This window comes from Nansenia antarctica, assembly GCF_963989245.1.
Source record: "Nansenia antarctica genome assembly, chromosome: 6".
NCBI lineage: Eukaryota > Metazoa > Chordata > Actinopteri > Argentiniformes > Microstomatidae > Nansenia > Nansenia antarctica.
The window spans coordinates 4306892-4319170 of NC_137676.1; the positions used below are offsets into that span (position 1 = coordinate 4306892).

General features: G+C 48.3%; 1 protein-coding gene across 1 annotated transcript in view; it reads left to right on the plus strand.

Moving 5' to 3' along the window:
* The window catches only part of ano11 (anoctamin 11), a gene marked incomplete at both ends in the record, with an annotated part of 47530 nt that overhangs the window by 18142 nt on the left and 17109 nt on the right, over positions 1-12279 (plus strand). Inside the window, 5 exons of the mRNA XM_080533517.1 lie at positions 1462-1598; positions 3498-3703; positions 4128-4264; positions 5167-5257; positions 8312-8519. Of these exons, the coding sequence (XP_080389643.1) occupies positions 1462-1598; positions 3498-3703; positions 4128-4264; positions 5167-5257; positions 8312-8519 (779 nt within the window). The remainder of the gene's footprint in view (positions 1-1461; positions 1599-3497; positions 3704-4127; positions 4265-5166; positions 5258-8311; positions 8520-12279) is intronic.

Consider the following 12279-nt stretch of genomic DNA (forward strand, 5'->3'; position numbering starts at 1 on the left):
GCCTAACACTACTCTCCTAACACTGCTGATTCACTGTGCATTATTGCCTATGCCATCAGAATGCTTGTTACATTCCAAAATCACTATCTGCCCGAGTCATCTCTTTGACCTAGGGCATTTTTGACACTACATACAAAGATCGGCTCGGCTGACCACAAGTGAATCATGACTCAGGCAATTATGCTATGAGGCTAACGACATGTAATGTTATGAATGTTACAGTATGTTGCACTAAGTAGATACAGCATGAGTCACTATTCAATTATTGAAAAATTCACAATAATTCACACAAGTGGTGCATTGGACACCTACAAGGACCGGTGTGTCAGAAAGGATTATACTCAGGATTATTAGGGTCCCCAGACACCCCAATCAGAAACTGGTCGAGCTATAATTGCCGTCAGGGAAATGGTACCGACGCCTCGGGGGTCAAACCCAGAGGTTGTCAAACAGCTATTCCTGTTTCTCCCCCCCCAAGCAGTCAGGCTCCTCCTGGAGAAATACTGGAAGAAAACAAAAAAGCTGACGTCCCCAGAACCAACCCCAAGCACACTCCAAAAATGAACATATTACATTGGTATAACTACTTGGAACACTACTGGATTACTTGTATAGGACTGGACTGCTTAACTACCGTACTGTATTATATTGCATTTCATATCGTTGTACTTTGCACAGCATTATTACTGTAGGATTACTTATTTTACTTATTTACTTACGGTACTTATTATTATGGTGATCGATCTGAATGCTGCAAGGCCAATGTTGAGGAACCAAAAACACTTTCTGATTCTTCTGATTCTGATCGCTGTTATTGCTGAATGTAAGTCATTGATTTGATCTGGTGTAGTACTGTACATTTAACACTAGAACAGCCGTGCCTATAGGTAAAAGATACTACTATAAGAGCTGCCTCGGGGGGCAAATGACCATAGTCTTTACAATGGGAAGCTGCTATTTATACAGCGACCTTCTTGTAAATTAGCCTGCCTCCTACACAGAAAAACTGCAAAATAGCTTTATACTAGCTTATCCTATTGTGATTTTGAAATTGTAAGGATACTGGGTGGTAGAACGCACATATCTAGGAAAAGTCATGAAAGGAGGGTCCTGAAATTGGATCGAGTGCAAAGATATTTAAAAAAAATCAATTTTGGCTGTTCTAGTGTTAAACAATGTCATGCCTTGCTACTGTACTGTAAGGTAAAACGAGACAAACTCTACTGCAAGCTGGCACTGAAGGGCCATGTCCTGAACGCCAACTGCAGTGTCTCTGCTTTATGATTGGATGATGGAACAGCGCAGCACAGCCTAATACTGCAGTGCTAGCACTTTACAGTTAGCTGTAATGGTACAGTGCAGAGAAATGGTGTGTGTGTGTGTGACCCCCCCCTTTCTCTTCTTTCTTCTTTTCCTCTTTCCTCCTCTCATTGTTTTTTCTTCCTTTCCACCTCTCCTCAGGAAAGTGAAGGCATGGCAACAGAAGAGGGCGTTGGCCAAGGTCCGGGGTACGCAGGTATCCCATGAGCCTCGGCGGTGGGAGGAAGACTATCAGCTTGTGGAGTGTGGGGGGCTGTTTGAGGAGTACCTAGAGATTGGTGAGCCAAATCACACTCATTTTGGACTTGTTACTGTGAGGGGGAAAAGAAGTCCATATGTGGATTTACTACTACAGGTTTAACCCCTGTTTATGTTGTACCTCTACTCATCACTTTTACAAGACACAAAATGACCGCTCCATTTCATCCCCTAGTAACAAGTACTAGTTGTACTGGTAATTGTATCCTGTCTTATTTGTCACTCTTGTTCTGTACTATTGTCACTACTTTGCTATCTTGAATTATGCCTATTGCCTTATTGTCTTGTGCTGCAATGTCAGGAACCGAAGCCTAAGAGTTTTACTCTCTTACACTTGTGTAACGTGACGTAACAATTAAACTTGTAACTTGAACTTGAAGCTTGAGACTAGTAACTAGTGTTGTTCCGATACCATTTTTTGATCCCGATACCGATACCGATACCTGACCGTGCAGTACTTGCCGATACCGAGTACCGATCCGATACCACGGCGTTTGAAAAAAAAAAAAAAAAAAAAATGTTTTTAGGCATTCCAAGTTCAGTCTGTACAGTTTGCAGACGTGAAGTGGCCAGTGGGGAATGCTTGAAGTGGCCGATGATCTTTCTCCCATTGGCCAGCGCGTCGCACACACTCCGCTGTGACAGTAGGCCTTCCTGCACCACTAATGCATGTGTGTTCTGTGTTCTGCATATGTAAACAATTCAAACAAACATAGAGAAAACTTCTCCTCGGGAGAAGGAAGGAGGCAGGAAGTACCTGCCGCACGGAGACACACAGACAGAGAGAGAGAGAGAGAGAGAGAGAGAGAGAGAGAGAGAGAGAGAGAGAGAGAGAGACGGAGAGACGGAGAGCCACAACAGCAGATCCCGAAAGGGGGTGTGGCGCGGAGACGGAGCCGAGAACTATCCCGAAAGGGGAACAGCTGGGCGGGACTCGGAGAAGCGGCCGCGCGCCAGTAGTGTTCTATCGGACATTATTATTATTATTTGAACTCTCTCCAGCACGCCGGCGGCGGTGCTAGACTGTGCAACCGAAATAAATATCGATTAAGGTCGATATGTTTTTGTAAAATGTGTAAAATGTGTCCTATCTTGGCTGTGGGTTGTATCGCTTTAAGCGGAGTGGCGTAGTCTATATGTCTGAGGGCTGCGTTGGTAAAAGTCGCTCTGGGAAACTGATCGGCACTCGTGGAACGCCTCTTGTCCAATCGGATTCCTCGGTCCGTTTATGACGTCGGAGCCCAGTGTGCGCTCCGGCGCTCTCAGGGGGACTTTCCGAACGTTGCCCCGGTAGCATAGCTTAGCTTGGGCTCTGAGCAGCTGGAAGGGACAGCAGGTTACCTGAGGTAAGCCTCGCCGCTCCACCGCTCCTCTCCTCGACAACCACAGTTGCGTGTTTGTTTTTCCGCGATAGTGAAAGTTTGGTATCGGGTGTTATTATTTGTTAGTACTCGCCGATACCGATACCAGCATTTTTGTGCGTATCGGTGGCCATGCCGATACTAGTATCGGTATCGGAACAACACTACTAGTAACCCCCCAGTGGATCAAATCATACATTTTATTTGTATAGCGCATTTTCTCACAAAATGTCACAAAATGTGACCCAATGCGCTTCACAAAAAACAAAGAAGATAAAGCAACAACTAATATGGACATTTAAAAGGCGAGGTTTTTTGAGGTCTCGCTTAAATGTTTCCAGAGTTTTGGACAATCTCAGAGCTCTCAGGTAGGGTGTTCCATAGTCTGGGAGCATATATACTGAAAGGTGTCTCTCCATATCTCCTGGTCCTGGCTTCTGGGACCGTCAGGAGTTCAGTGCCAGTGGACCTCAGGGATCTACCTCAGGGGGTCTAGCTGGTGTGGAGTCACTCTGACCCCCTCCCCACAGTTGACCTCTGACCCCCTCCGCCCCACAGTGCTCCAGTTTGGGTTCATCACCATCTTCGTGGCGGCGTTCCCGCTGGCGCCCCTCTTCGCGCTGCTCAACAACTGGGCCGAGGTGCGGCTGGACGCCCACAAGTTTGTGTGTGAGTACCGCAGGCCCGTGGCCGAGCGCGCCCAGAACATCGGCGTGTGGTTCAACATCCTGGAGGCCTTGTCCCACCTGTCCGTCATCGTCAACGTGAGTCGCACTCTGATGACCTCATCGTCATCATCATCATCAGGGGAGGTGGGAGGTGTTTATCAGTGTCTGATCATTATATTACAAATTGTGACCAAATCTGTGATTTCCATCATGAGAATTGTATCGTTTTTTTAAATTGTGGAATGTTAACACTAGAACAGCCGTGCCTTTTTTACCTACTAAACAATTCTCTTTTTACCTCTTTTACCTTTACCTCTTTACCTCTTTACAATGCTCAAGCTGCTATTTACACACAGCGACCACTAGTTGGCTGCTTGTAAATTAGCCTGCTTCCTACACAGAAAAACGGCTAAATAGTTTTATACTGGTCCTGAAATTTGATTGAGTGCAAAGATATCAAATGTTTCTTTACTCAAATGACCCCTCATGGCTCATGTTTGTTCCTTTGTTCTATTTACAGGCTTTCTTAATCGCTTTTACATCGGATTTCTTGCCTCGGCTGCTGTACCAGTACAAGTTTGATAACGACCTGAACGGATACGTCAACTTCACCCTGGCCTACGCTCCAGCTAGCTACACTAGCCACCCCCTGTGCAGGTATTATAATAATACATTACACTTATATAGCTTTTCTAGACACTCAAAGACACTTTACAAACTGAAAAGAATTGAAAGTAGTAATGATAAAAAGAAACAAAACAAAAAAGAAAGAAAGAAAGAAAGTATAGGGGTTTTGTAGGACAATCTACTTTGTCTACTGCAATTAGAAATAGATTATACATAGATTTTTTACACATAGATTTCGGGCGGCGAACAAACAAAGCCAGCGTCCTCTCTCAACCGGAGTCCAACGTAGATTAACGTAGATTCACTGGAATCAGAATCAGAATTGCTTTTATTACATCAATGTACGGATACAAGGAGTTAAGTTCTTGGGTACAGGTTCAAATTGACATCGCCATTGCAGTAGAAATACAAAATCAATAATAGAATAAGCAGGATATAAACTACAATCAATAAAGAATAAGCAGGATATAAACTACAATCAATAATAGCTGTATGGACAATAGCTTCAGAGCGTCAATAATAGAATAGGTGCATAATATCATATAGATCATATAGATTACTGCAGTATACACTCACTGGACACTTTATTAGGAACACAGTCATAACGTCACAGTCATAAAGATATAATATGTTCCCATAATGCATCATCATTGAGACGGGCCACAGTAGTGTTCAGTAGGGCTCTAACCAGCAGAAAGGGCCACCTGAACTTCCATCCAATCAGAATGGATTATTATTTTACATTATGTGTCAGTTGAGTTTTACATAAAATGTCCAGAAGAGGGCAGCATTGCTAATGTTGCCACTCACTGATGTTTATCCATCTTATCACACACACACACACACACACACACACACACACACACACACACACACACACACACACACACACACACATACCCTCTCATGACTGCCACTGTGTGTCTATGAAGGTATAAAGCCTTTCGGGACAACAATGGGAACTACACTCTGGTGTACTGGGAGCTGCTGGCCGTCAGACTGGGATTCATCATCGCCTTTGAGGTAAAATATAGAACAGTACAGCCCAGGGTCATGTCTGTGTTTCTACCCTCCGTTAGCTGTTTCTGTCTGTCTGTCAGTCAGTCAGTCTGTCTGTCTGTCTGTCTGTGTGTCTGTCTGTCTTGTCTGTCTGTCTCTGGTGTTATGTTTAACTATCTGTCTGTCCGTCCATCCGTACGCACACCCGCCCGTCTGTCCATCTGCCCACCTGTCTGTCTGTCTGTCTGTCTGCTGTCTGCCCACCTGTCTGCCAGTCCGCCCACCCGCCCGTCTATCTGTCTGTCTGCCGTCTGCCCACCTGTCTGTCCTCCCACCTACCCATCTGTCTGTCTGTCCATCTGCCCACCCACCCCGTCTGTCTGTCCGCCCACCTGTCCGACTGATTGTCTATTGACGTGTTTTCCAGTGTCTGGTTGTCTTCATGTCCTCTGTTTGATCTTCCTTTATAACCTCTGCCAGAAAGGCTCTTTATTATTATTACTGCCCTGTGTGCCTCTCTCTCTCTCTCCATTCATTATGGCTCTTGGCTTACATTTATACATTTTTACATTTTTGGCATTTAGCAGTTAACCTTAATCCAAAGCAAGTTACAACAAATACATTTTTGTCTACGTAAGTGAATCATCTATCCATCAGTCATCGCCAGAAAAAGGTAATCTATGCTCGGGCCAGGGGCCATTGGCAATCATAATGCTAAAGAAGGAAGAAATTAAGACTTATTAAGACTTATATATATATTATTATTTACAGTAGAGAAACTGTACCGGGGGGGTAGAGGGGATGGAGAGGTCTCAGGAGGGGCAGTTCAGACGAGTCTGAAGAGAAAGGTCTTTAGTGTTCGGGGGAAGACTGCGGTCCTGACAGCAGTGGGCAGCTGGTTCCACGAGCAGGGAGCCAGGACAGAGACAAGCCGTGACCGGGTAGTGCGACTGCTGCATCCACGTAGAGTAAAAAAAAAACTAAAAACATAGAGGCGGTGCTCTTGCCTTGCTCTTGCTTTGAAGCCTCCTTCTCACCTATTAATCTTTAACCCTCAACCTTTCTTTCACATGGCAATTTACTCTCATCACTTTCACTCTTCGTAATTTCACCTTCTCTCTCTTCACCTTCTCTTTCACTTTCTCCCCCCCCCCCCCCGCCCCCGCCCTGTTCCTCGCGTTTACTGTGTCTCCTGGTTTCTTCTCTCTTCCCATGTACACCCCCCCCCCCCCACACACACACCTCTCTACCTCCCCCCACCTCTCTTCCTCTCCCCACCTCTCTTCCTCCCCCCATCTCTCTTCCTCTCCCCACCTCTCTTCCTCCCCCCATCTCTCTTCCTCTCCCCACCTCTCTTCCTCCCCCCATCTCTCTTCCTCTCCCCACCTCTCTTCCTCCCCCCATCTCTCTTCCTCTCCCCACCTCTCTTCCTCTCCCCACCTCTCTACCTCCCCCCACCTCTCTCCCCCCCATCTCTCTACCTCCCCCCACCTCTCTACCTCCCCTCCCCTCTCTACCTCCCCTCACCTCTCTACCTCCCCTCCCCTCTCTACCTCCCCTCATCTCTCTACCTCCCCTCATCTCTCTACCTCCCCTCCCCTCTCTACCTCCCCTCCCCTCTCTACCTCCCCTCATCTCTCTACCTCCCCTCACCTCTCTACCTCCCCCCACCTCTCTACCTCCCCTCACCTCTCTTCCTCTCCCCATCTCTCTACCTCCCCTCCCCTCTCTACCTCCCCCCACCTCTCTACCTCCCCTCACCTCTCTACCTCCCCTCACCTCTCTACCTCCCCTCATCTCTCTACCTCCCCCCACCTCTCTTCCTCCCCTCCCCTCTCTACCTCCCCTCATCTCTCTACCTCCCCTCACCTCTCTTCCTCCCCTCCCCTCTCTACCTCCCCCCATCTCTCTACCTCCCCTCACCTCTCTACCTCCCCCCACCTCTCTACCTCCCCTCACCTCTCTACCTCCCCCCACCTCTCTTCCTCTCCCCACCTCTCTTCCTCCCCCCACCTCTCTTCCTCCCCCCACCTCTCTACCTCCCCTCCCCTCTCTACCTCCCCCCACCTCTCTTCCTCTCCCCACCTCTCTTCCTCCCCCCACCTCTCTTCCTCCCCCCACCTCTCTTCCTCCCCCCACCTCTCTTCCTCCCCCCACCTCTCTTCCTCTCCCCACCTCTCTTCCTCTCCCCACCTCTCTTCCTCTCCCCACCTCTCTACCTCCCCCCATCTCTCTACCTCCCCTCACCTCTCTACCTCCCCCCACCTCTCTTCCTCTCCCCACCTCTCTACCTCCCCCCATCTCTCTTCCTCCCCTCACCTCTCTACCTCCCCCCACCTCTCTTCCTCCCCCCACCTCTCTTCCTCCCCCCACCTCTCTTCCTCTCCCCACCTCTCTTCCTCTCCCCACCTCTCTTCCTCCCCCCACCTCTCTTCCTCCCCCCATCTCTCTTCCTCCCCCCACCTCTCTACCTCCCCTCACCTCTCTACCTCCCCCCACCTCTCTTCCTCTCCCCACCTCTCTTCCTCCCCCCACCTCTCTTCCTCCCCCCACCTCTCTTCCTCCCCCCACCTCTCTTCCTCTCCCCACCTCTCTTCCTCTCCCCACCTCTCTTCCTCCCCCCACCTCTCTTCCTCCCCCCACCTCTCTTCCTCTCCCCACCTCTCTTCCTCCCCCCACCTCTCTTCCTCCCCCCACCTCTCTTCCTCTCCCCACCTCTCTTCCTCCCCCCACCTCTCTTCCTCCCCCCACCTCTCTTCCTCCCCCCACCTCTCTTCCTCCCCCCACCTCTCTTCCTCTCCCCACCTCTCTACCTCCCCCCATCTCTCTACCTCCCCTCACCTCTCTACCTCCCCCCACCTCTCTACCTCCCCCCACCTCTCTACCTCCCCTCACCTCTCTTCCTCCCCCCATCTCTCCCCCCCCCATCTCTCTACCTCCCCTCACCTCTCTTCCCCACACACCTCTCCCCCCCCACCTCTCTCCCCCCCCCCCATCTCTCTACCTCCCCTCCCCCCCATCTCTCTTCCTCCCCCCTCCCCCCCATCTCTCTTCCTCTCCCCGCCTCCCCGCAACCAGCACGTGGTGTTCTTCGTCCTGCGAGCCATAGACTGGATGGTCCCTGACGTGCCCGAGACTCTGGAGGTGCAGATCAAGAGGGAGCGTTACCTGGCCAAGCAGGCCCTGGCCGACAACCAGGAGGCTCTCTTGGTGAGTCGAGCCCCTGCGGCCCCCATGGCCCCCCCGGCCCCCGCAGCCTCCCCAGCCCCCCCAGCCTCCAGCCCAGGTCAGTGGAACACGGTTACGGACACACACACCAGCCCACGCTCACATACACGGACACACACACACACGGACACACACACAGGGACGGACACACACACGCATGCAAGCACACATGCACACACACACACACACACACACATATGGATACACACACGGACGCACACACACACAAGCCCACCATTATGTGTGGTTGATCTGATCAGACACCAAATTCTTATTAGTCTACTTTCTGAAGTTTAGTTTTTAGTTTCTTTTTAGGCAACTTCACTCACACTTATTTGCTCAAGAAAAGTGGCCTCACAAGACTATTGGGACATAGCCTCATATGTGTCTACCAGGGATGTAGCGGTAGGGAAAATGGTGGCTCAATGCTGGGCACTTGAAAAAAAGAGGACATTTAAAAAAAAAAAACTTTTTATTTAACCATTATTTAACCAGGAAAAGTCTCATTGAGATTTAAAAAATAGCTTTTTCATGAGCGTCCTAGTCAAGACAGGCAGCAGCACAATTAACAGGGTTGCAGACATAAAAAACAACATTATAACAATTTACAACATAAACTTAAACGACAATGTTTAAATCTTCTAATTTCATAAAAAGTGGGTAAACACTGTTCACCCAAAATGAAGGTGCATTAATGCTCTTCACCTTCGTTTACCGTTCACTACATTACTGTCTCTGCCAATGTGTTGATAATAATAATAATAATAATAATAATAATAATAATAATAATAATAATAATAATAATAATAACTTTATTTATATAGCGCTTTTCCTGCAAATGTTGTAGCTCAAAGTGCTTTAATTATTATATAATCGTAATTTAATTATTTTGTAACTTAAATGCAATATTAAAAGGATGGGTTTTTATAATCTTAATTGAATTATTTAGTCATTTAAAGGCAATATTAAATTTTATTGATCAGTGTGTTTACAGAAAGGTTGCTATTGTCTTCTTCCTTCCTCTACTTTGAAAGGGTTACTCATTAGCTTGGTTTCCTGTTAACGACACTCACAGGTGTATTTATGACTCCATTAGATCCAGTGTCTATTATATGAGATGATAGTGGATGAGAGGAACAGGAGACATCTTGAATAGATCACTTGGCTGAACGTGTTGACTGTGTGTCATTGTCAACCACACCTTCAGTGGGACATTGATGTTAGTAGGTAACATAATGTTACTGTATCACCAAGATCATGTTGTCTGAGATAAATTAATGACAGATTTGATAGGCTTTTAAATACCACTCCCCACACGCACACACACACACACACACACACACACACACACACACAAACTTCTCTCTCACACACAAACACAAACACACACACACAAACACACTATCTCTTTCTCTCTCTTGCTCTCTCTCTCTCTCTCTCACACACACACACAGACAAACACACTATCTCTCTCTCTCTCTTGCTCTCTCTCTCTCTCTCTCACACACACATTCACAAACACACACTCTCTCTCTCGCTCTCTCACACTCACAAACACACTCTCTCTCTCTCTCTCTCGCTCTCTCTCACACACACACAAACACACTCTCTCTCTCTCTCTCTCTCTCACACACACACACACACACACACACACACACACTCTACCTCGCATCCCATCAGCACGGGACGTGACCACCCATTGTGTGTCGTTGTGATGTCAGTGGTGTGGTGGTGTGGTGGTGTGTGTGTCTCCGTGTTCTGGCCGTAGGGTTGTGTTGTGTGTGTGTGTGAGGCGTGTCCCTGGACACTGGTGAGGACTGTACACACACTCTGTACATCGTCAAACCAACAAGGCCTCATCCACCACATTGTGAAACTCCCATTGCAACATACTGTGTTCTCTCAGGAATTCTAACAGAACTTCCTTGTGTTTTCTTCTCCTCCTCCTCCTCTTGCTCTTCTTCCTTTTCCTCCTCCTCTTCCTCTTTTTCCTCCTCCTCCTCTTCCTCCTCCTCCTCTTCCTCTTCCTCTTCGTCCTCCTCCTCCTCCTCTTCCTCCTCCTCCTCTCCTCCCTTTCCCTTCGCTGTCCTAACTCAACCGTACCGTACGCCCGAAGCAAGCAACGCGTCCTCTGGCAACATGACTTAACGCTGCAGTGTGGAGGTGGAGAGAAAGAGGGGGTAGGTGGGTACAGTAGTAGAGGGGAAGAGGTAGAAGAAAAGAGAAACAGTGTGGGGAGCTCTGTGCTGTAGCACACTAAAGGCTGATTTAAGCTTCTGCGTCGAATTTACGCTTGTCTACGCCGTAGCCTACGTAAGGGGTCTCCAAGTTTATAGTTCTACGTTCTAGTTCTACGTTCTACGCGGACCGCGTCACGTTGGTCGGTGTACTCATAGCGGCATAGAAAAATATGCTTTTCTTATTCTATCTCGTTAACGGTACATGACTAAGACTCCATTCAAAGTTCAGTGTGTTCAGCATGCTATTCTGGTCATGGAGAATTTTAGTTATATTATTTAGAATTCTAACCCATTGTGACGCGGAGATATTCGTCCGTAAGTGATGGGTCCCGCCCCCCCCCCCGCTGCTGCTCGCAGCACCGCTTCCTGGTTGACGACTCCCGTTGACAGCGGGGGGAGAGAAAAGTTCTACCCGGGAATTCGCTCCTAGCTGTGTCGACCGTGATAGGAGTGTCGTATCGACACCATTCAAATGGTTTTGGATTCCCTGTTCTCTCCCCTATCCGGACACGTTTGAATTGTTATCCTAACCCACGGTAAATCACAGTTATTAACCCGCAAAGGGTGCCTCCGGGCACCGTCTTTGCCCGTGAATAACACCGGCTATGAAGGTGGTAGAAACACAAGACTGCTTTGCTAACTTCACCATCGGTATACGGTCATTTTGAGCCCTGAACCACCGCGCTGACACCCCGAGAAGTTATGCTTTGAACCGTAAACTCAATGAACCGGGAGTTCACCCGCTGCTGCTCGCAGCACAGCTTCCTGGTGGATGAAACCTCCGTTGACAGCGGGGGGGAGAGACAATTTCTACCCAGGAATTTGCTCCGCGCTGTGTCGACCGTGATAGGAGTGTCGTATCGACACCCTTCAAATGGTTTCAGATTCCCTGTCCTCTCCCCTATCCAGACACGTTTGAATGTTATCCTAACCCATGGTAAACCAGTTATTAACCCGCAAAGGGTGCCTCCGGGCTTGTTGTAAATAAAAGTTCTATGATGCATTGAAATGACATTAAACTAAGATAATACGATGGTTATCATAATTTTTTCTCGCCAGACCCGGATATGGCCGAGCCACACAGGGAGCGGCATATTGAGCGGCCGCTCCAGAGGGCGGTATAGGACTATTTCCGGACAAGGATCCGTCGCGCAACAGCGCCCCCGGGGTGCCGGAATAACGGTGCTGGGCTCGAGGAGCCAGACAGCTAGTCTGCCTGGCGGTCTCCTCTGGGGCTGCCGGCCACGGGGTCGTGCGGCGGATCCTACGCAATAGGCAGGGGATAATTGGATGCTAGGTTGGGTTCAATTGGATACCAAATTGGGTGAAAAAGGGATAAAATCTGAAAATAAAATAAAATAAATAAAATAATAATAATTACAGAAAAAGTAAATGACATTTCTGTCATGGCTTCCGCATTGGCCGACGAGAGAGTCGGAATCTTGTCGGAATCATGTGCTACCAAGCGGACCAATCACAGAGCTTACGGTTGCGTGGAAACTGACGAGTACTTAAATTTTTGGAGATGTGCGCGTCAACCCTCTCCGTAGGCAACACAAGGCCACGCGGGCCAACGCA